The sequence below is a fragment of the Oenanthe melanoleuca genome, chromosome 1A (genome assembly GCF_029582105.1).
Source record: "Oenanthe melanoleuca isolate GR-GAL-2019-014 chromosome 1A, OMel1.0, whole genome shotgun sequence".
Lineage (NCBI taxonomy): Eukaryota > Metazoa > Chordata > Aves > Passeriformes > Muscicapidae > Oenanthe > Oenanthe melanoleuca.
This window is the reverse complement of record NC_079334.1, coordinates 61872108-61896888: the sequence shown is the minus strand read 5'-3', so window position 1 is coordinate 61896888 and position 24781 is coordinate 61872108. Positions and strand designations below refer to the sequence as shown.

General features: G+C 43.2%; 3 protein-coding genes across 3 annotated transcripts in view; all 3 read left to right on the top strand.

The window, feature by feature from the left end:
- Nucleotides 1-24781, top strand: part of SEMA3D (semaphorin 3D) — a 136333-nt gene that overhangs the window by 34496 nt on the left and 77056 nt on the right. The window contains exon 2 of the mRNA XM_056516344.1: nt 5499-5689. Coding sequence (XP_056372319.1) covers nt 5575-5689 — 115 coding nt within the window. The 5' untranslated portion in view covers nt 5499-5574. The remainder of the gene's footprint in view (nt 1-5498; nt 5690-24781) is intronic.
- LOC130267048 (uncharacterized) lies at nt 12441-15714 on the top strand. Its single transcript, XM_056516343.1, has 2 exons — nt 12441-12453; nt 12689-15714. Exon 2 carries the CDS (start codon nt 12692-12694, stop codon nt 15101-15103), a length of 2412 nt encoding a protein of 803 aa, XP_056372318.1. The 5' UTR covers nt 12441-12453; nt 12689-12691; the 3' UTR covers nt 15104-15714.
- LOC130267047 (uncharacterized) lies at nt 20300-23753 on the top strand. The gene is made up of 2 exons (XM_056516341.1): nt 20300-20312; nt 20548-23753. Exon 2 carries the CDS (start codon nt 20551-20553, stop codon nt 23140-23142), a length of 2592 nt encoding a protein of 863 aa, XP_056372316.1. The 5' UTR covers nt 20300-20312; nt 20548-20550; the 3' UTR covers nt 23143-23753.

The following is a 24781-nucleotide window of genomic DNA, read 5'->3' as shown; positions in this document are numbered from 1 at the left end:
ATATTGACCTGAAAAATATCCCGATGTCTTTTGAAGATGAAGTGCTCATTTCCTATGTGTAAAGTTTTAGGTGCCCAACAGTAAATTTCATAATAATTTCAGATAAGCTCTTCAGAGTAATGTGACACAGACCATTCTATAAAGTTTCTACCATTTCTGCTGGTATTTATCTCCAAATGGACTACATGCCTGTTAGAAATGCTGCCATCAGTAGATTCCCTTCAGAAAGACGCTGAAAAGTATGAAAAAGTAAACAAAATAAGGGAGTTCATTCCTTCTTCTATCATGTTTCACTTCCTTAGTCACCATTTTTACTTGAGCTTGAGTTAATCTCAACAAAAAATCCACTATAATCCTCAAATATATTTTCTCTCTCTGTTGGAGACCTTTATTTATTATCAGATGGTTCTCTGCAATAAAACCAGATTTTTTGCTGACTCTTTGTTCCCTCAGTTGCATCCTCATTGTCTCTCAAACCCTTCATTTTTCTTTGCTCTATTTGGTTCTTCTCAAGTGGGAATCAGAGCAGTGATTTTTCTTGCCAAGTTATTGGTGTTGAATGGATAGTGTGTAAATCCTGTGAGGAGCTCAGTAAAAGTAAAAGCCTTTAAAGCTTTGTAAAACTCATTGTAAGCTGGGTTATGCTTCTTATGTGTCTTTGCTAATTGTTTGTATATTGAACAATAGCAAAGTCTGCAAAACCTCATCTAAACCAGGTATACTAAACCCAGTAATTTAAGCAAAACAAAATGAAAAAAAAATCACCCACTGTAGGCTCACATAATACTTTTTGACTGTACCATTGTCTTTTATTCATTAATTATTCCTGGTGCTGGGAGGTGATGTAATCCTGATCTGGATTTGTGTAAAAAGCAGTATTTTTCTGAATCCTGAAAGAGAACATTTTCTGGACTATAAAGAGCACAAAACCTATTTAATAAGTAGGGGAATAGTGATGAATATACTGTTTACCAGTTCTTGGATGGAGTTAGCTTTAACTGAGATTTCACAATGAAGAGAAAAGCATCTTCTGCCAAATAATAAACAGACCATCTATCTAAGGGGTACAAGAACATAGTTTCATTGTGCTCTGGATAAATGTCATCTTTTTTATTGCAGAACTAAGTTAAGAATGTTAAGTCTAAAGATGTAATTTTATTTTTAGTCTGTTTGATTTTCTAAGTTACTTATCTATGTATGCTTACAGTTTTCCCTCTTATTAACAATGACAATTCAATATCCAGTTCATGATTATAGTACAGTTTTGAACCACACACTAGACAACCACAGTAATTTTTCTTTTGGAATTTGTATGATAATTTCAAGGTGAGACATCTACATAATGCATTGGACACATATCTGTATATCTGTAGTTACAAATTTGTGTGCATATAGATAAAGTACATATACTTAATAAAGAGATGCTAAAGAGATAATGTAGCTTTGAATAAATTTGAATCTCAGGTGGGGTAATTTTTGTTTCTTCTTGTAGCTGTTTAGTTTTTAATCTTTTAAAGCAATGTGTTTGTCTGACTGGCCACTCATACTCTTTTGTTGATGTCTGGAAGGGACATCTTTTGCTCTCTTCTGACTCCATAGACCAAAACAAAATAAAACCCCAAGATTTCAAACAAGGATAGATGAGGAGAAGAAAGAAAAACTCTTGCATCAGTGGTAGAAGATTGTATATTGAAGCTCCATGGCCTAGGCAACTTACTCATTTGGTTTATAATGAAATTATAAGCTTATAGTGACTAGGTTGCTCTAGATTTTCAGTTGTCACAATTTGCAACATTGCTATTAGATTCACTAATACTGACCATAACTCTTTATTGGAATATAAAATTCTGAATTTTAAAATGACCTTGCAAAACTAGTGCTGGAAACAGATTTTAAATTATCCTCCAATTCCATAAAGGCTTTTTTAACAGAGTTAACTGAGAGTATCATGAATACAGTTTAAAAAGTGTGTGTTTGCAGATGGGTTACAGTAGTTTCAGCTCTGGACTTGGTGACGCCAGGAGAAGTCGGAAACTACACAGTATTTGTGAATGCAAGATTTTGCATTTAGATAGGTTTGAGCTGAACTATCTGAAAAAGCTTCCATAAGCACAGAGCTCCTTACTGTCTGTGTGTTTGAGAAGGCTGAAGAGCTCTGTTTATTGCCACAAAGGGCCTGGAATAAATTATGTTTAGTAAATTGGCTCCAGGTTTTCTTGGTTCAGACAGTAGCTTCGGAGCAATCTGTTTTATAGGCTCCACTAAATGTGCCCAGTTGCAGGGAGGTGACACCTCATTTCAGGGACGTGACATCACATGTGCCAGTCAGGTCCAGCCCCTCTCTCCATCAGGATGGCAGGGCACCAGCAGTTCAGCTTTCTGTCTCCTGGCAGTTCAACCAGCAGCCCCTTCCGAATTTATGGGCCCCGCTGGGAGGTCCTAGCAGGATGGAGCCAGGCTGCTCAGCCCCTCCTCAGCCTTGCACCTCCCGCCCCTGTGTGGGGCAAATAAAAGCTCCTTTATTCCACTGGACATGCCCCTGTTTCAGCGAGGTGTATGCATGGCTTCCTTCCCTGCTCGGTCTTGCCGGTGATAATTAACGCAGTGCAGTGCTATTTCCTAACTGAAGCCAAGGTGGGAAAACGGCTTTAGCCTCAGCGTTTTTCTTTTCAGACTCTTTTTCCTCATTTATTTTGGATCTGTTCATGGTGAGGAAGTTTTAAAATGTGTTGGTGCTTAGCTGAAACCAACTAGTAATTTTTCCTCCTCTGACTAAATTCTTCTTACTTTTGAGGGGAGGAAAGAATGGGGGAGTCAAATTTGCTTTTAGGTTTTATGTTTTATTTCTGCTCATGGGACTGTTTGCTTCTGAGCAGTGTGACTGTGGGTCTTTTCAGTACAGGACACTGATTGACATTGCATGTGTTACAGAGAGGAAGGATATTTCCTGAAAATTAATGGCAAGTTAGTTGGCCTGAAGTTCATTAACCTGAGCTAGACTGTTGGAAGGACTCTGTGTGGAAGCTGGAATTGTATTAGAGGATCATCATAAACTAAAAATATATGTGACAATCTGGCCAGATTGCCATGAATCTAAAGACAGGACAGGGTTGGCGTGAGCTCACAGAGCAGCTGCCTCCAGTGTAAACTAACTCCTTGTGAAAGCAAATGGTTTTTCACAGACATTATTCAAATAAAAGGGATAAAGGAAAAAACCCAGCATAAAAAAAGAAAAAAAAAAAAAAGGCTTCTATTAGCAAAAAAAGCCTAAATAAAAAAGTGAGGTTGTGAGCTATGGTCAAAGGCCTAACTGTGGTGCTGATTCTCAGTCAGTTCATCAAATGACAGTACACTGACACAATTGGATTTTTAGTAAAATTTAGTCTTGATTCTTCACAGTAATTTGCCTCAAGAAAATGAGCCCCAAATCCTTTGGTGAATTCCCTGTTGGCTGAGGCCCAGACCTTCAGGCCATGGCTTCAACATACTTGCAGGGAGACTGGCTCCCTCTTAATTGCTTCTTTTTGAAGTATGGTTTGTCACTATCATCCTGCTGAAGATGAACAGCGCCGGTGTCTCATCTTTATATATTCCCTCTCCTCCCCTCCCCTCCTCTTCTTTTCCCTTTTTCCCCCTAAATAAAATTTTAAAGGTAATTTAACCCTGGGATAGTCTAATCCACATCAGTCCTTCGTGGTCCACTCTCAAATGGAGGTGTTGGCCCAGAAGAATTAAGGCTCTTCTCTTAGGATCTCATACTGTAATAAAAGGAAGGAAAAGATGAAACAGGCATTTCATGTTTGTCTGTTTTCTCCTCATGTCATCTCATGAACACTTGGCCAAGAGTAGGGCACTGAATGTGAGTGTTGAAGAGGGGCTGGGAAGAAAGAAGCTCAGTGTTCTGCAATAGGAGCCACACTTTGGGCATTTTACAAATTGTTTCCTTTCTTCTCTTTCACCATCGTGCTCTTCTTGCACACTTCCTTGTCTTTTACTATGGACAGAAGGTCTGGAGGTTCAGAAAGCCCAAGTTTCATTTCCTCTGTCAGAGAGAACTTTCAGCCAGGAAGGATGAGCTGCCTGCATCAGGAGGTGCTGAATTGGTTCTGGGTGCTGCTGAAGCTCACAGAGTTGCCTGACCCAGTGCTGCAGGAGCTCCAGTGCCACACCAGGGCCCACAAACTGTGCTGCATCTCTCATGGGCTTGTAAGGAGCTTCTCCTTTCATGTCTGTGCAAGTGCTGGCTGATGTGGGCACTAGGGTTGCTCTTTTAATCAGGCAGTTTCAGTACCTTTCAGACAAGAATTTTCATGACAAGTCATGAGCCATTAATCTCTCAAATAACCATAACGTTTCCTTACTCCTTGGTTTTACAGCATTACTCAAACAGTGGTATTTGTCATTTCACCAGCCATCTCCTTTGACCTCTGGCATCATGCACTTGCAGGAGGAAGGATCTGGTCTTACAAATATTTTCATACTCTGATCTCTGTGATTTATTGACTATCAAGTTTTGCCTTCAGAACTCCAGATGCCATTTCAGATAATTTCATGTGCAAAAGTGGAGTTATTGGGCAAAAGGGATCCTTGGTAGCTGGGTACAAAGGACATCAGGATTGCTGTTTGTATTTTCTTTTCAACTACTATGCTAGTTGTGTGACCTTGAGGAAATAGGTTCACTGCAGCTTTATGGTTCTGTTTTTGCATAGGGAAAATAAGGACAGTGATAATTGCTTTCATTTGTAAAACACTTCAAGATTTATGGAATACGAATGACACTTATTAAGTGAAAAGTGCTGCGAAGCTGGCTTAGTTACACACTGTGCTAACAAAATCTCATATCAGCCTATTGACCCCAGCCTGAAACACTCATTAAAGTTTATAGGACATTTTGGTGGATGAGTTGAGGCAGTTATTCTGCTGGAAATACCATAATTAAATCCATCATCGGCATTGACTTTTTTTTTTTCTATTAAAACTAAACACAACTGCTTGTTCTATCAAATTTTCTTAGTTTATTTATGAAATTTTTGATGGTATGTACTCATTGTTAACTCTGCTTGTGCCCTCATTGCATCTGAGACATTACAGTTCATTCTAGTCATAGCATAAACATGCACTAGCTGTTGTTCTGAGATAAAAAGATTTATAAAACATTAAGATATCCAGTGGACTGGTATGAACCAACAAGTTGCGTGGTCACTCTTGAATGGCAAATGTTCTTTTTGTGGATACTGCATTAATTTAATTTGTGCTTAAACTTTAGCTAGTTTAAGCATGCCAGACACGTTTGAAAAGTTTACATACTTTTCCAATGTCAAAATATATGAATTTAGTATTAAAGAAACAAAGCGTTTTTTACTTGTACTAGAGGAAAAAATACTTTCGTAGCAAAGAAATTAAGTGAGCTGCTTTTTAAAGATAGGTCTGGCTTGCTTACAGAATTATTATTTATGCAATGATGCAGGTCTACAGATGCCTTCATTTTTTTCTTCCAGATAAAACTTGGCTTGTTTGAAAAGTGGGAAGATATTTCACCATAGTGCAAAAGAAGACACAGAAGAAGAGAGCAGAATGAGAGCTTTGAAAGTGCCACATGCCTGCAGCCTGCTGTCCTTAGTGACACTGTTCCTTCCAGTCACTGGAATGTCAAAACAAAACATCCCAAGACTGAAGCTTTCCTATAAAGGTAAACTTTTCAGTATTTTTTTCTGATTCTGCCACTTTTGTTTTGATGTGATGTTGCCAGCAGTTCATTTGTATTACTTACTCGGAAAGCAAAACACTGTCTCAGAAATACATAATAGAAGCCTTAAGGATGGATTAATTCTGCCTAGGGACAGTATTAAAATCTGTTTTTTTTTGGCGTGTAGGGGCACATGTTTCTGAAATATAACTGTCTTTTTAAACTATTATTTCTGTTTGCTCCAAGAGGATGTTAACAGACTATGTAAATTAGAAGGGAGTGGTACTTGAAACATTCTGAGGCGCATTGTGACATTTCCATGTGGCTGGTGGGGATTATTATGTCAGACACGGAGGACATTCACCCCTTCCTAGAGCATCAGAGAAAGTCCAGAGCGCTGCCCCAAGTGTTTAAAGGGGACTGACATTTATTTTTTTAATTCTTTTTCCGTCACCGAGTTGATATGTTGAACTCTCCCTGTGTGGTTTTCTATGACAGCGTGGAGCTGGACTGCGTGTGCCATAAAGGGAGGAGGGGTTTGGCTGAAGACAGCCAATCCCTGACGAGAACAAGAACACGAGCAGGCGGCTATTGGCCAGTGGGGTGGGTGGTGACGAGTCACAGCCAATCGGGTTCAAACATGGAGTCCGAGCAGGGTATATAAGAGCTGTGCACTATCCCCATTAAACACTCTCTGCTGCATGGGCCACCAGTGTTGTGTCATGTTTCCAACACCCCCAATTGCAACAGTTTTCTTTCTTCTTACCTATTTGGGTTATAAAGGTGTGTTTTTCTGTGGAATTTCTTAGTCTCGTGTGTAGTTATTGTTAAGAAAGGTGCAGGGTTTTAACACAGACGTATTTATGTATTAATGGACAGTTTTTTAAAGGTAGATTTCTTGTTGCTTTAAATGTCCAGTCCACCTTCACAGGCACAGAGATGTGTCACTGATGCGGCCCTCTTTAGCTAAAACAAATGCTCTCCAGTTAGCTATGTTTCAACCATGTCAGCACCCTGCCCTTATGGGAGCTATTTCTGCTGTTTTTCAAACTTATGTCTTCCTATGCCTTGCAGAATTGCACTCAGGATGGTGTGAGGACAGGCTGTAAAGCCTTCATCGGGACTTATGATATGTTTAACATGAGTTTAACACCCAGAGGAATTTATTGAGTAAGCAGAATGACATGCTATTTATTTACAAGCTTCTCTTTTGCTAGATTTGCATGCCACTGTGCATGCTATTCCACTGTGTATAGATGTGTTTGGATGTGTTTGTGTGAGAGAGACGGAGGAAGCAAGATCAAGGGATCTTGACAACATTTTAATAAATTCAGGAAACAGTTGCACTCACTGAATCCAATGAATACAGAAACTGAAAGACCTGACATGAGTTATGAAAGTTAGCAGTAAAACCCTCCTAACATGCAGCCAGCCTTCTCACAGCTAGGCCTTTTGAGATAATTCCCAAAAGCAGCATATACCATACAGCAATGGCATTTATTGTGGATTTGACACTCACGATTAGTGAATTCCTCTCAACTTCAAAAGCAGATAGCCTTTGGCAAATCCTGATGGGTGCATTTGGCAGGTAAAGAGGGGAAGAAAGAAAAATTATTGAGGTCAACACAGGGAAGAAAGAAACGGCTGAAATCTTATTTTAAAATAGTGGCAGAAACCTGCTAGGAGCAGTTGGGAAAATGCCTGAGCTCGTTTAAAAAGACAATGAGTAGATGATTGATATTTAGGCCCTGACCCAAACTTTTATTAGCAACTTTATAAACCTTTCAGTTTGGCTTGAGGGATACCATTTCCTGTCCAAACTTATCCACCTATATCCCTGTAGGGAGGGAAAATCAACAACAGATACAGATGCAAAATAGCACATAAATCTTAATTTGGAGAGCTGTGATGGAACTGAAAAGCCAGAAGAAAGAGAATGACAAGAATTTATTGTGCCTTACTTTCTTGGGGGGGTGAAAGGTGTGTGTTTTTCCACATGGAAAAAGAAAAAAAAAATACTGCTGTTTTTTCACACTTACGTATTGCAAATGATTCCAGTATGGGTTATGATAATTAAACCATATTTTTGTTGTTGATACCAGGATGTCAGAAGTACTGAATATTTAATAAAGTTGTCATAATTAAGTCTACTTTCCTTCCCCCAAGTGTTTCAGACAGAATAATTCCAAGGTTTCTGTGAGTAAGCTGTAGGAGAAATGAACAGTCTTGCCAGTTCTCATAAAATTGCTAGTCATGTCACTGACAAGTCTTGGCATCTCTGTTCTTTGGAATTAAGACTTGAAATATCATGAGAAGGAGAAAACAGAGTTCTTTCCCTTCTTTACGGAAAACAGACAAAAAACTGGCCGCATCAGGCAGTTCCAGAAGCCTGGTCACACATGAATCTTTGATGAGAAGGTTTCATTCCCTTCAAGGTGCAATATGTTTATGACATAGGTCCATCTTCCCAGAAGAGATGAGCATTTGCTGGGGCAGAAGAGCTGAAAGTAAGCAGGATTTTGCTCTGCAGTTACTGAATCTCACAGCTGCATCAGTCAGTGGTGGATGGGGGAAAAGAGAGGGTGGGGTAGTTCAAGATGTGTCTGTAGCTGCAGGAGTTCTTCAATAAACTACAGCATGTCACAAATCCTTTGTGTTCAGATAGCAATTAAAATTTTAGACCTTCTTTTAATGGCAGTTGTAAGTTTTCATTTTCTCTGGGTTTTCATCTTAAGGAGTGGGAGCCTGTGCTGGAAATGTTAAGATATTCCAGTGAGCGATGTGGGGATCAGTGCAATGTCATACGATGGATTTCCTTTATTGTTTGCCCCAGCCTAAAAATGTGTTCTAAAAAATTGTGCACTTATAAAACTAAAACTACACACACAATTCAATTGAACTATGTTGTAATACAGAATCAAAATCCTATGTTCTCCACCTGTGTTAATATAATGCACTGTGATCTTTAATCATGTATCTCATCCTTTAATCCCACATTTTCCCTGATCCATTAGTTGAAAAATTCTCTTCTTCACTTAGACTTAATTTTTAGATACTGATTTATGTCATTACTATCACATTAAATTGTCACTGGTCTTACAGTGTTTTTAGGGTGGTCTCACTGCATAGACCTTACTTAATCTGTGTATCTTAGATACTTCTACAAGTTTGAGGTGCTTTTATTATGTTATAGCTTTAATGTATGGAGGAGGTAACAAATCGTCTTTTAATAAAAGATTGCTATCTTTAGAAAACCAGGAGATGATTTTTGAGTAATATTCTATATTTTAATACTCTTTGTCTAGCACTTCTTTCAGTTTAAGAGAAACAGTATTTATCACTCATTTTCATGCAGCCTGCAGATAACTTGTGACCTTCATGCAAACTGCAGAACTCCTCAAGCATAAAGTGACATTCAGCTTCCCTAAGCACCACATCCTCATTGTTGGCTGTCTCATTTAACATCCTCGTTCCAACTCTGCAGCAGGTGAAGAAGGTTTCCATATACCAGTCTCATGCATTTAAGTCATATTCAGGACAGCATCAGTTTTGTTACTAAAGAATGGAAAGGTCTATGTTCAAATTCATTATACAGAGTAGACAGTCTTATTTCTGTCTATTTTCCGAGTAATAATATTTTTTAATTAATTGAAAGGTACTTCCAAACATATTTTCTGAGTGTTTCTCTAGGTTCTACTTAATAGGGAAAAGTAAAGAATAGCCAGACTAGAAGGTTGATTGCCTTCTAAGGAAAAGAAAATAAAATTAAACTTTTTTCAATTTGTGGCTATCCTAAAATTTCCCAGCAGAAATGCAGATTCCTAATTGCAAATTTAACCCTATTGATTTGATTTACTTTGCTGCTTTTCATGGACATCTTAGTAAGTGTAGTCCTTGTTCTCAGTGAATGCATTTATTTTGTAAAAGTGTGCACCCTAGTTTATTGTCTGAGGGTGATGCCCCAGCCCCATCACCAGTGACATCCACAAACATACATCATTCCCATGTGGGAATGTGGCTGTGCCCCAGAGCAAGCCATGCCTGCTGTGAACAGTGGTGGCTTGGTCAGGGGACCAGGAATCCTGCATTGTGCCACAGTACAAAGGAAGAAGCACCACTGAAGGCAACCTTTGGCTTTTAAAACAGGATTTACTTAGCACTGTTAAAAACAACTATGGTAGTAATTTAAATTTAATAAACAAGAGCATTATTTTCAGCTGATGTGTTTTTCTCCACGTTGAATAAATTAAGATGCAGTCTCACTCCCACTGAAGCCATGGCAAGAGTTTGGCCACTGAAGTAAATTGAAGAAAGATCAAATTCACACTCCTCACTTTTTTCGTCTTACATAAGTAAACTAAAGACAGGCAGATCTTTCTCCTCTGCTGAAAGATGGCAGTGCTAAATAATCAGCTCCACATGGAAATTAGCCATGTTTAAGGATTGTTTAGTTTCATGCAGTGTTTTGCACACAGGATTTTCTTCCCCCTAAGAGTGATCCATTCTTTAAACATGGTGAAAAAGCTAACAGAGAACATTTCGGTGCCAGGAATTCTTTTGAAAATTTAACTGGATGAGTACACTTGCCTAATGTTCAAAAACGGTCCTTTGAACATGCTACTTTACAGTGTTGGACATTCCATTCTCTATATTGTTTTTGCTTTAAACCTGTTTTATTTTATAAGTGATGAGATGCTTCACTGTTGCATCAGAGCAGTTAGTTTGTTAAGTTTCAGTACAGCTGGCTTATTTCCATGTCATGCATAATTTAATTTTACATATAAAACATAGTTTAAATTGTACAGCTCCTTGAGCCTCACTTAAACTGTCTGTGACACTGCAGTAATCCCAGTACTCTGATGGGGTGTTGCACAACTATGACTGGTTGGAATGTAGGTAGTAAACTGGTGATGTATAAGAGAGCCTAGAAGTGAGTTTGCATTTTGCAGCTGTGCTTACTCTGCTGGAAGAGGAAGTAAAACCAGAAAAAAACCTGCTCTTGTGGTAGTATCAGCAGCTGTAAATCAGAATGCTTATGAAAATCAAGGAACATGTGCTGAGTGAGGAAGTGGTGTTTTTCCCATGTTTGTTATTTAATTAATTTTTGATGGTTTGTTATTTCTCAGAAAAATCCATCTCAGATTCCTTTGAGAAAAAACATGATATGTTTATAAGAGAGTGAAGATCCTAGTACTGGATGATTGTATAGTTATGCAAAAGACTTTGACTGTTTTGTCTCAAATATGGTTTCTGGAGGCAGTGATCATTGAGACTTAAAATATACTGAACTTGAAGACGGATGGGCACTGCCATCCATGTGACGAAAGTCTCTTGCATGTGCAGTAAACTAAATATAAATGTGAAGGCATTTAGGGATGGGAAAACCAGAAAATTTCTTATGGACATTTTTTTTTCTTTTTTAAGCTACTGAACTTGGAGGTCAGATCCAACTATATGTTACATTTTCTGTCATATAATTATCGTATATATAATGTCCTGGAGAGCAGCCTCCAGTCACTGACATCAACAGTTTACATAGCAGTTGAACTAAGAATAACCTTGGAGAACTGACCCATATCAACCTCTTAACAGTGTAAACTGTAGCTCACAACAGTTTTTGTTTTGTCATGGTCACAGAAGGGCCTCAATTGGATAAAAAAGAATTGTGTTCAAAAAATACAAAACTATTCTGCTGAATGTTCACTTTAGTAAATCTTGGAAGATGAGAGCAAACATAAGAATGATACTTGGCGAAGAATTTTTGCTCCCTTGTAAAAAGAAGGATGAGACAACATCAAAAATAGTTTCCCTAGAAGAATGCAGGCAAGATACATGATAAGTGGCATCAGCTCGGAAGAGGGTTCAAAACTCTTTCTTTGACTACTTTTACTAATGACGTCTGTTATGCAAATCCAATTCAGAGCAGTTTCAGAAATTCCAACATTGTTTTCCTTTTGTGCACTAATGGGAGGGCATGATCCACCTGACATCATTGTCTGTCTAGCAGTGGACATCTGTGGTCACTGTGCAGGTACTCGAGTCACATCCTGTTTCCCTTTCCGCACTCTCCATTCCTGCAATTCCATTTATAGATGAGTTCCCCAAAGAAGGCCTGAGTATAATCTCCCCTGTATTCACAGTCCTCCGGAGATAAATACACAAAGAGATAGCAGAAAGAAACAGAAGTTCATCTATCAGTCAGAGAAGTTGGCTAACTCTGTTTAAGGGTAAAAATTTTGAAGATGGTAGTGACAGTGGCAGTGACCGCTAGAGAAACAAGCTGATGTTGAAGTAGTTGCGACACCATGAGAAGTTTGCACAGACAGAAGAGTGATGAAGACCCTTTGCCCTCCGCAGAGAAGAAGAAGGCCTCTGTTCTCAGACATGAAGATGATCTCAGAGATAGATGAAGAGAACCCTAGTTTACGAACAGCTCATTCTTAAAAGACCACCAAGAGCAACAATGGGCCGTGTCCCCCAAATTTATATTTGACAAGGGTTGTGTGGAAGGACACCTGTGTCTGCTGTGTAAAGGGGAGCTCTGGGGTTCCCAGGTTCCCAAGGGATGGATCTGCACTTGGTGTCTGCTGGGGCTTTGGTGCCCAGGGCCATGCTGAGCTCCCTGACCGGGCTGGGGACAGCGGGCGGGGCTGGGCTGTGACAGCTCTGGGGCTGTGACAGCACAGGGCCATGTCACAATGTCACAATGGGGGCAGCTATAAAAGGCCCCAGCGGGTGCCACTGCCCCAGTAGAGCCTGGGCAAGCGGTGAGTGCACACGCAGTGAGGGGACGGGGCTGGAGGAGGGCTGGGGCAGCAGCGCCGGCCCCGGGCCGTGTGTTCTGCCCCTGCAGGCAGGGCCAGCCCCTGGTGGGAGCGCCTTGCTCAGGACACGCTGCTTGCTGGGCCCTCTCCTTCCTGCTGCCACGTCCCTGCGGCTCCTGCCCCCACTGCCTGTCCCCATTGCGGCCCCACTGAACCCTCTCTGTGTGTCCTCCTGCAGACCATGGCTGTACTGGCGTTGCTGTTCGTGCTCGTGCAAAGCCTGATCCAGTACCCGCAGCCAGCTGGGGATGGGCTGGATGAGGCCGAGCACCGGCGAATGCAGGAGCGTCAGGAGCTGCTGGACCACGAGATGGCTCGGCTGCTGCAGGAGCTGGAGCAGCAGGAGCAGGGCTGGGGAGCCGTGCTCTTTGGTGCTCTGCAGCAGTGGCCATTCTGGGCTCTTGCTGGAGTCCTGCTCCTCTTGGGCCTGTGGTTCAGCTGCGTGAGAAGGAAACATGAGTCCAGCAGCAGTGGCAAGGAGCAGAGCTCCTGCAAGACTATATCAGATATGAGAGGACAAGAACAGGAAGGAGTCACTGTTGTTTCCAAGGAAGGTGGAGAAAACAGGGATGTGACTGTGGAGGCTGACGACAGCAGCAGAGAAGGAAGTCCTGTGGCTACAAGTGAAGGAGATGACTATGATACCATTGAAGGCAGTGATGATGTGAAGGTGAAGGAAGACAGTGATGTTAATGGTGATGACTTAAAGACAGATGAAGGACAGAGTGATGGGAATGTGCCAGGAGACAAAACTGAAGGAAGTGAAGATGAACTTGGCAATGTTGCTGGAAATGCGGAAGGTCTAAATGAAGGAAATGAAGGAGAAAACAAGGATATGCAGGTGGAGCAAGGCAAGGATGCTGGCAAGGAAGAAGGAGATGGAAATGAAGAAAAATCCTGTATTGAAAATATGAAGGCAGGCAACAATGATGACGTTAATGAAGACGAAAATGGCAATGTTGCTGGAAATATGGAAGACGTAGATGACAGAAATGAGGGAGGAAACAAGGATGTACAGGTGGAGCAAGGCAAGGATGCTGGCAAGGAAGAAGGAGATGAAAATGAAGAAAAATGCTGTGGTGCAAATATGAAGGCGAGCAACAATGATGATGCAAACGAAGGTGAAGACAGTATAGACGGAAAGGATGAATACATGGATGTGAAGGAGCAAGAAAGCAGTGATGCCAGTGAATCAAGGAACAGTGATTGGACTAGGCAGGAAGACAGCAGTGGTCCTGGGAATGCAGTAGACCACAGTGGTTTTACTGCAACTGAGGAAGAAAATCAAGAAGTTACAAAAGAGGATAACAGTGGTAGAAACAAGGATGATGTAAATGTGGAGGGAAACCAGAATGAAGATATAGAAGTTGAGCAAGGTGACGTGGCTGCCAGTGAAAAAGAAGGCAGTGATGGTGGCAAGAAAGAAAGCAGCAGTGGTAGAATGGAAGACAGAGAAGACACCCTAGATGTGGGCAATGAGGAAGGCATCCTTTTGGTGGATTGCATACAGTGGCCTGTGGAGGATCTGGAGAGAGGTTGCTCAGTGACAGCTGAGCTGATGGAGAGCCTCACGCGGGTCTTTGTGGACAGCGTGAGCAATAGCTTCTACCCGGTGCCTCAGGAAGCCATTGGTGTGGGCAGTGCCTTTGAGGGTTGGATTCCTCAGGAGTGGGATGGGGTGTACCGCCTGCTGGTCCCGCTGAATCCCCCTCCAGGGCACGCCTTCCACCTAGAGCAGAACAGCACAGGGCAGGTGGCAGCAAGGACCTTCAGTGTCCGTGTGGAGCTGGTGTGCACGTGCAAGGGGGAGCAGCTGGGCCAGAAGCTGTTGTGCTTGCTGCACCACTCGCAGGAGGAGCTGCGGCAGGAGCGCAACCTCCTAGAGACACTCTGCACCGGTTCCTACCTGGACGTGGAGAAAACCTCCCGCTGGTTCTACCAGTTGGTGAGATGCTCGTGGCTGCATGTGCCTCAGTGCTACTCATGGCACTTGGTGTTTCAGCCCTGCAGCCGGTCCTGCCGATTCCAGCTGAGCAGAGGCCAGAGGAGCCTGATGGTGGAGATGCTCTTTGGGGTGCGCCAAGGGGACTCGGACATCTTTGTGAGCAGCCAGCCCGCCGAGGCCAGCTTCACTGAAAGCACAGCGTGGCCTGAGACGTACGCTGTGGCAGAGGTGAAGTTCTTCCGGCACGTTGCCAGACAGGTGCCGTGTGAGAACTTGCACCTGAAATGCCTGCAGGTCTTCACGTGCATCCTGAGGGGCACAGGATTTTCCAGCTCCACCTGGAAGACTGTGGTCATGCACGCGCTGACCATCGTGCCGCTGTCCCGGTGGAGCAGGAGGGAGTTTGTGCTGCGGCTCTGGGACATCATGGGCTACCTGCGCTTCTGTGTGCACTGGAGACGCCTGGATCACTTTGTGCTGGGCAACGAGAGGCTTCCTGCAGAGATCAGCTTGCCACCAGCAATGCGAGGGGTTGAGCCACTCAACCTCTTTGAGCACCTGATCCGAGATCCGGCCGCCCACACAGAGGCAATACAAGCTTGTGATCAGCTGCAATTTTGCCTCTGGATGCTGCTCTCCGGCCACTGAGAGGAGTTCCCTGCACAGAGCTTTGCTGGGGGAGCTCACACCCAATGGCAGCCACGTGGACGCTGCATTTGTCACTGGCAATCCTGAAGCTGCTTTCCTGCTCCTGAGGAAGGAAGATGCTGCGGCACATGGATTCCCTGTGCACTCACATCTCTGCCTTGCCCTTCACCTTCCAGTTACAACAGTGCTGTTGCCTAAGTCTGTGAGGCAGAAACTGGCTCCACCTGCACATCCTCACAGAAGAGAGTGAAGCTGCTGGAAATTGCATCGACCACCTTGAAGGCAGAAACCTAGCCTGTTAGGGACATAATGTAGTTATTCCGTGAGCTGTAGCTTTAATGGTTTTGTAAGGATGTAGTTTGTAGTATATGAAAGCACAACAGATAGATTTAACTCACTTTTGCATAGGAGAATAGGTAGTCCCCATTTTCATAATGAGACTTGTTTAGTAGCATTCCTTTCAGAGGTCCTTTAGTGTTGTCAGTGTGTAACTATTTTGCAGTTACCCTTAGTTTAGGGAATTGAGCTCCCCTTCTGTAGTTGCTTGCTTGCTTTTCAGTAATATTTGAATATCTCTGTTTGAAAAATTAATAAAAGGAGAAAAGTTTCGCAAACTGTCTGAACTGTGTCATTCTTTGTATTTAACCCTCTGCATCTTACACAATGTGTGCCCCTACCTGAAATTATTTACTGAAATAATGACTTACTGCAAACCAAGATGTTGGATATATTAAGTACGATGTCTCTCGAGCATTCCCATAGAAATGCTTGAGGCTTGAAGTGAAAATGCCCTGAAATGCCTAAAATTTTGTAGCAGAGTACTTCTGAATTTTTTAGGAATATTTGGAAAAATTTTCTTTACATAGTCACTTTTATAGGTTCCTGGGGAACAATTCAGTCCTAAAAGATGAACAGAGAAGTCCCTAACTGCAAAACATGGTTTTTCTGGCTTCTCATAACTAATATTTTGACACAAAACTGTGGCAAAAGTATGTCATGTTTTCTCTATTTCTGCTTGTCTTTATCATTTTGGAGAGGCCCTGCTGTTCTATGAGTATTACCTTTTTCACCAGGCCCAATAATATTGTATAGCAATGAGAGCCACTTTGCATACACAGCTTTGTCCATGGTGAGATGCAGGTAATTAAAATATGACTTACTTCTTGCAGTATGTAGTAGAGATTGGCAGTAGTTTTTCAGTAGTTATTCTCTTTGCCTTTGTACAAATATATCTTTGTTCAAGTGGTCAATTTTAAACTCAGAATACCTTAGGAATTGGATAAATTTCTGCTGTCATGCAATTCTTTATCTCAGAAGTTTGGTTGATAATTTCTACAATGCTCACACAAATCTTCACATGTATTCTCCAATATGAGAAAGGACTTGCTCCTACCTAAAGAAAAGTAATGCGGCCTTTGTTCTTTGCTGTATTTGAAAATTATACAGCCTTTAATTTCAGAGTCCTTCAAAGTTGTCATTAGGTGTGACTGTTTTGGAAGTGGTTGAGATGTTCCCTTTCTGCTAATTTAGGTGTGGCTTGTCATTAAAAAAGTCTGTCAGTAGTTGCAAAGGGAATTCTGAGTCTCAACCAATTTGTTTCAACATTGCTGCATTCTTACACCATAATGGAATTGAGGAATGGTAGCAAGGTCATCACACATGACTTGATGCTAAGAATTCTAAATATATTTTATAAATGCAAATACGTATTATCAGAACAGAATGATATTTTTGCTTTTGAAGGCTTTTTGCTATGACTCTCTGCTGGAGGTTTAAAAGTAACAAGTAACGCTGTTGTAAGCTAAGTCCACTGAGATACTGTGCTTAAAGGAATAGAACCCAGACACTATTCCAGCTTCTACCACTCAGCAGTGAAATATTAACCCAGAAGGGGAGTTAGCTGGATGCTTATTTAATCACCGGGCTGTAAAAAACTATTTAATTTTGAGGAAAACAGCAAATAGAGACTATAAAACTGAGTGCTAAACATGTACCCAGGAAGCACCATCCCTGTAACTAACTTTGTTACTGTGCCTTGTGAGAATGCTGGTCTGTGTTAGCTAGGCTGCAGAGATGCAGTGATTCAAATCAACAGCTTGCTCTAAGCTTGAAAATCACTGGGAAATGTGCTTTTCACAGTAAATTTTTCCGGTGTAATATCCTTGGTGATAGTAAATATGTGTCACTGTGATGGGAAATTTCAGTGCGTAAGATTGGATTGTGTTTTTTATGGAGTGAGAACAGTGATTAATTTGGCTGCAATTTAATCAATCCTCTGTTAATGTTTACTTGTGAAATTTTATTAGGTCATGTCACACTTACAATCTTGTCAATCGTCATGCTCAGAGATTTATTTCCAAGCTGTTTTCAATAGTAAATGACTGACCAAACCTGATTCTTCACTACTTTGCCGCTTGTGTTGTCATCTGTGTCAGTAAGGAGTGTGCAGTGTTGTCATTTCAATCTGGAATATTCGGCAGATGTTTTCCTTATGATGTAGTGGAATAAATGATTGTACAAAGCATCGGACAGGGCTCATTCCCACTTGGGTATTTCAGTCATGAGGCAGCATTTTCTTTCGTTCTAGCTGTTCTAGGTGGGGTTTCTTTATTGAGAAATTCTAGAACTGTTAAACAACAGATGACAAATACCCATTTGGAATGGTCTCATCAGAGATCATTCCTTTCAAATAAGAAGGAAATGGGAAGTAGAGAGCAATCTCAGTCATGATCCTTCATGTATGTGGAGAATCAAATCCACATATTTTTACAATTGACACTCTTGCAAAGGCCCATGCTTTTCATAGCTCTAAGCAGGGAAAGTGCTTTAGAGTATTTGCACAAGCATATCATTTATCCTTCCTTAGATCAAATTCCCGTGGGTGCAGATGGGAAGGAATTTTTCCTCATATTCTCTATGTTAGTTACTTGTGTCCTGCAAGTGAGAACTGTTAATCATAAGCTGCTCCTAAGTGATCTTGCTGGCAATTAATAAACAGATCTTTTAAAGTGTTACTGGTTTAGAAAACAAACCCTGACATCTTTGTCTTCACAAAAATACGTGAGAAAGGACAGTGGTGGTGTATAGCAGTGTAGTGCCCAGCATTGGATATAATTTTTCAGTGTGAAGCAGGATTTTTTTTCCAACATGCTGCCAAATAAATCTCACCTAGGGGAATAGGAGTGGTAGTGCACAACAATTTGTTTTCAGATTGTACCTTAACAACACCCTGCACTGAGCCAGACAAAAGCACACAAACTTAAGTAGAAGTGACTGAGCCAAAAAATAATTGACATAATTATATTCCAGTTAGTCAGATTAATAATGATAAAATATTTTTTTCCCGGAGTGCTGTTTATTAGCCAGCACCAGAACTTAATTTTTTCTTGCCATGGTTTGTGAGACACCTTGAAGAAAAATGTTTGGGTGGGGTTTTTTCCTTTTTATTTCATTCAGGACTTTTTGTCCAAAACAATGGCCATAATTTTTATCATGATTAGGATGTGCAAAAACTTTAGTAGTAGGTCTGGCTTTTGTAACAGGAATGCTGCGTTGTCCATCCAGTGCCAGGAAGGTGGAAATATCCTTAATTTTATGTTCAGTTAAATACAGGATTTGCCTTTTTTTTCTGATGATTTCCAAATAGTTTAGCTTGGAGAGTTTGCTTGTGGAAGAACTGATTTACATGTTTATTTTTTCCCCAAAGTAATGGCTACTCAACAAGAATTAACTATCCTTGTGCTCTTTTCTATATGCTGTTTGTATCCACATCCAGAATTACATCCGCAGAGCATTCATTAGGCAGAATGTTACATAATTTTTATTTTACAGCCCTTTAGCTTTTTTTACAGCTGTTGTGGTTTAACATAGCTTGGTTTTATTTAAAGAGAAAATCCATCAGTTACGGAAGTGGTTCTCTGTGAGGACTGCTGGCAGCTTCCTCCAGATCCAACAAAACCAGTCAGCTGCTAGTTTTGTGTATTGACATGCTGTCAAACTACTTAAGAAAGCTAGACAAGTCTCTGTGAATCACATTTCAGAACGAAGAAACCCTGGGAAGCTCACTCTTGTTTCTGGCCTTTGAAGAGAGAAGTTCCCCTCGGTTGGCCAGGCAGGGCAGGGGAGGCCGTGGGCCCAGGTGAGGCAGGGCTGGGCCATGGCTGCTAACATCTTGCGGACACTGAGCCCTGCCCCACTGATGGCCCGGGCTGAGTTGGGGTCAGCAGGACCCTGGGAGCAGCTCTGGGCCAGGCCAGGCTGCCTTGCTCTGCCACATGGCCCACAGGGCTGGAGGGGCCGGGCTGGGCCCTGCCACTGCTGCAGCGCTGGCCCGGCCGCGTTTCCTTCCCCGGCGTGGCCACTGAAAATCCTCCACCATAAACAGCTCCGGCCACTGCCTGGCACAGATAACATGGCCATCTGCAGGCCCCGGCAAGATTTAGTGCACAGATGAAACCTGCAAGCATAAATTCTCTCGAGTGAGAAAAAGGAAAGAGTGAAGATACCTAGAGAGAGCACCCTGAGACATGAGGTCAGTAAAGAAGAAATCAAGTCCCAGATGGGAGGAGAATGAGGAGAAGCCTTAGTCATGGGCTGAAATTATTTTCTAGGCCATGGTAATGGACTGTGGTACACTGAAATATGCCTGTAACTCATTGAAAAGCGTGGGGCATGGAGTGTTCACATTGTAGATATGAGCAAAGGCATCCATGCTGAAGCAAGCGGGTGTTGAAGTAGTTATGACTCCATGAGATGTTTGCACAGACAGAAGAGTGATGAAGACCCTTTGCCCTCAGCAGAGAAGAAGAAGGCCTCTGTTCTCAGACACGAAGATGATCTCAGAGATAGATGAAGAGAACCCTTGTTTTTGAACAGCTTATCCTTAAAAGTGTACCAAGAACATCCATGGGCCGTGTCCCCCAAATTTATATTTGACAAGGGTTGTGTGGAAGGACACCTGTGTCTGCTGTGTAAAGGGGAGCTCTGGGGTTCCCAGGTTCCCAAGGGATGGTTCTGCACTTGGTGTCTGCTGGGGCTTTGGTGCCCAGGGCCATGCTGAGCTCCCTGACCAGGCTGGGGACAGCGGGCGGGGCTGGGCTGTGACAGCTCTGGGGCTGTGACAGCACAGGGCCATGTCACAATGTCACAATGGGGGCAGCTATAAAAGGCCCCAGCGGGTGCCACTGCCCCAGTAGAGCCTGGGCAAGCGGTGAGTGCACACGCAGTGAGGGGACGGGGCTGGAGGAGGGCTGGGGCAGCAGCGCCGGCCCCGGGCCGTGTGTTCTGCCCCTGCAGGCAGGGCCAGCCCCTGGTGGGAGCGCCTTGCTCAGGACACGCTGCTTGCTGGGCCCTCTCCTTCCTGCTGCCACGTCCCTGCGGCTCCTGCCCCCACTGCCTGTCCCCATTGCGGCCCCACTGAACCCTCTCTGTGTGTCCTCCTGCAGACCATGGCTGTACTGGCGTTGCTGTTCGTGCTCGTGCAAAGCCTGATCCAGTACCCGCAGCCAGCTGGGGATGGGCTGGATGAGGCCGAGCACCGGCGAATGCAGGAGCGTCAGGAGCTGCTGGACCACAAGATGGCTCGGCTGCTGCAGGAGCTGGAGCAGCAGGAGCAGGGCTGGGGAGCCGTGCTCTTTGGTGCTCTGCAGCAGTGGCCATTCTGGGCTCTTGCTGGAGTCCTGCTCCTCTTGGGCCTGTGGTTCAGCTGCGTGAGAAGGAAACATGAGTCCAGCAGCAGTGGCAAGGAGCAGAGCTCCTGCAAGACTATATCAGATATGAGAGGACAAGAACAGGAAGGAGTCACTGTTGTTTCCAAGGAAGGTGGAGAAAACAGGGATGTGACTGTGGAGGCTGACGACAGCAGCAGAGAAGGAAGTCCTGTGGCTACAAGTGAAGGAGATGACTATGATACCATTGAAGGCAGTGATGATGTGAAGGTGAAGGAAGACAGTGATGTTAATGGTGATGACTTAAAGACAGATGAAGGACAGAGTGATGGGAATGTGCCAGGAGACAAAACTGAAGGAAGTGAAGATGAACCTGGTAATGTTGCTGTAAATGCGGAGGGCCTAAATGAAGGAAATGAAGGAGAAAACAAGGATGTGCAGGTGGAGCAAGAGAAGGATGCTGGCAAGGAAGAAGAAGGAGATGGAAATGAAGAAAAATCCCGTATTGAAACTATGAAGGCAGGCAACAATGATGACGTTAATGAAGACGAAAATGGCAATGTTGCTGGAAATATGGAAGACGTAGATGACAGAAATGAGGGAGGAAACAAGGATGTACAGGTGGAGCAAGGCAAGGATGCTGGCAAGGAAGAAGGAGATGAAAATGAAGAAAAATCCTGTGGTGCAAATATGAAGGCAGGCAACAATGATGACGTTAATGAAGACGAAAATGGCAATGTTGCTGGAAATATGGAAGACGTAGATGACAGAAATGAGGGAGGAAACAAGAATGTACAGGTGGAGCAAGGCAAGGATGCTGGCAAGGAAGAAGGAGATGAAAATGAAGAAAAATGCTGTGGTGCAAATATGAAGGCGAGCAACAATGATGATGCAAACGAAGGTGAAGACACTATAGACGGAAAGGATGAATACACAGATGTTAAGGAGCAAGAAAGCAGTGTTGCCAGTGAATCAAGGAACAGTGATTGGACTGGGCAGGAAGACAGCAGTGGTCCTGGGAATGCAGTAGACCACAGTGGTTTTGCTGCAACTGAGGAAGAAAATCAAGAAGTTACAAAAGAGGATAACAGTGATGGAAACAAGGATGATGTAAATGTGGAGGGAAACCAGAATGAAGATAAAGAAGTTGAGCAAGGTAACGTGGCTGCCAGTGAAAAAGAAGGCAGTGATGGTGGCAAGAAAGAAAGCAGCAGTGGTAGAATGGAAGACAGAGAAGACACCCTAGATGTGGGCAGTGAGGAAGGCATCCTTTTGGTGGATTGCATACAGTGGCCTGTGCAGGATCTGGAGAGAGGTTGCTCAGTGACAGCTGAGCTGATGGAGAGCCTCACGCGGGTCTTTGTGGACAGCGTGAGCAATAGCTTCTACCCGGTGCCTCAGGAAGCCATTGGTGTGGGCAGTGCCTTTGAGGGTTGGATTCCTCAGGAGTGGGATGGGGTGTACCGCGTGCTGGTCCCGCTGAATCCCCCTCCAGGGCACGCCTTCCACCTAGAGTGGAACAGCACAGGGCAGGTGGCAGCAAGGACCTTCAGTGTCCGTGTGGAGCTGGTGTGCACGTGCAAGGGGGAGCAGCTGGGCCAGAAGCTGTTGTGCTTGCTGCACCACTCGCAGGAGGAGCTGCGGCAGGAGCGCAGCCTCCTAGAGACACTCTGCACCGGCTCCTACCTGGACGTGGAGAAAACCTCCCGCTGGTTCTACCAGTTGGTGAGATGCTCGTGGCTGCATGTGCCTCAGTGCTACTCATGGCACTTGGTGTTTCAGCCCTGCAGCCGGTCCTGCCGATTCCAGCTGAGCAGAGGCCAGAGGAGCCTGATGGTGGAGATGCTCTTTGGGGTGCGCCAAGGGGGCTCGGACATCTTTGTGAGCAGCCAGCCCGCCGAGGCCAGCTTCACTGAAAGCACAGCGTGGCCTGAGACGTACGCTGTGGCAGAGGTGAAGTTCTTCCGGCACGTCGCCAGACAGGTGCCGTGTGAGAACTTGCACCTGAAATGCCTGCAGGTCTTCACGTGCATCCTGAGGGGCACAGGATTTTCCAGCTCCACCTGGAAGACTGTGGTCATGCACGCGCTGACCATCGTGCCGCTGTCCCGGTGGAGCAGGAGGGAGTTTGTGCTGCGGCTCTGGGACATCATGGGCTACCTGCGCTTCTGTGTGCACTGGAGACGCCTGGATCACTTTGTGCTGGGCAACGAGAGGCTTCCTGCAGAGATCAGCTTGCCACCAGCAATGCGAGGGTTTGAGCCACTCAACCTCTTTGAGCACCTGATCCGGGATCCGGCCGCCCACACAGAGGCAATACAAGCTTGTGATCAGCTGCAATTTTGCCTCTGGATGCTGCTCTCCGGCCACTGAGAGGAGTTCCCTGCACAGAGCTTTGCTGGGGGAGCTCACACCCAATGGCAGCCACGTGGACACTGCATTTGTCACTGGCAATCCTGAAGCTGCTTTCCTGCTCCTGTGGAAGGAAGATGCTGCGGCACATGGATTCCCTGTGCACTCGCATCTCTGCCTTGCCCTTCACCTTCCAGTTACAACGGTGCTGTTGCCCAAGTCTGTGAGGCAGAAACTGGCTCCACCTGCACATCCTCACAGAAGAGAGTGAAGCTGCTGGAAATTGCATCGACCACCTTGAAGGCAGAAACCTAGCCTGTTAGGGACATAGTGTAGTTATTCCGTGAGCTGTAGCTTTAATGGTTTTGTAAGGATGTAGTTTGTAGTATATGAAAGCACAACAGATAGATTTAACTCACTTTTGCATAGGAGAATAGGTAGTCCCCATTTTCATAATGAGACTTGTTTAGTAGCATTCCTTTCAGAGGTCCTTTAGTGTTGTCAGTGTGTAACTATTTTGCAGTTACCCTTAGTTTAGGGAATTGAGCTCCCCTTCTGTAGTTGCTTGCTTGCTTTTCAGTAATATTTGAATATTTCTGTTTGAAAAATTAATAAAAGGAGAAAAGTTTCGCAAACTGTCTGAACTGTGTCATTCTTTGTAGTTAACCCTCTGCATCTTAGAGAATGTACTTCCTATACGCCTACCTGAAATAATGACTTATTGCAAACAGAAATGGTGGTTATATTAAGTATGCTGTCTCTCAAGCATTCCCATAGAAATGCTTGAAGATTGAAGTGAAAATGCCCTGGAATGTCTAAAATTTTGTAGCAGAGTACTCCTGAATTTTTTAGGAATCTTTGGAAAAATTTTCTTTACATAGTCACTTTTATAGGTTCCTGGGGAACAATTCAGTCCTAAAAGATGAACGGAGAAGTCCCAAACTGCAAAACATGTAATTTTTTGGGCTTATCATAACTAAAGTTTTGACACAAGATTGTGGCAGGAATATGTCATGTTTATTGTTCTATGGGTATTACCTTTTTCACTAGTCCTAAAAATATTTTATAGCAATGAGAGCCACTTTGCATGCAAAGCTTTGTCCATGCTGAGATGCAGTTAATCAAAATACGATTTACTTCTTGCAGCACATAGTACAGATTGGTAGTAGTTTGGAAATATTTATTCTCTTATTGCCTTTATACCAATGCATTTAGTGTCAAGTGGTGAATTTTTCCAGTCGGAATACCTTCGGAACTGGATAAATTGCTGCAAACCAAAGTGGCATACAGATTCACTACAGAACTACAGCAGCTTTACAGATTCTTTCATTAGTTTCAGAGTATATTTTTTTTCTCAATTCCCTTTTTAAAGAAATTTGAAGCTATTGTTAATTCATATTAAAACTTTAGTTTTTTTTATTTTAATCGGGATCTTAGAGGTGGTGCTACTGGATGTTCCCCTTACTATACCATCCTAATTGGATTGGAATAAATTATCTTTCAATATCCCCTGATTGGTAGAGAAGGAGGCCTGTGTAAACCATTTGGAGTTCAACAAGACCAAGTGCAAGATCCTATACCTGTGTCAGGGCAATACTTGATATTAACATATACTGGATGATTAATAGATTTTGTGATGAATAGGTTAAGTGCAGCCCTG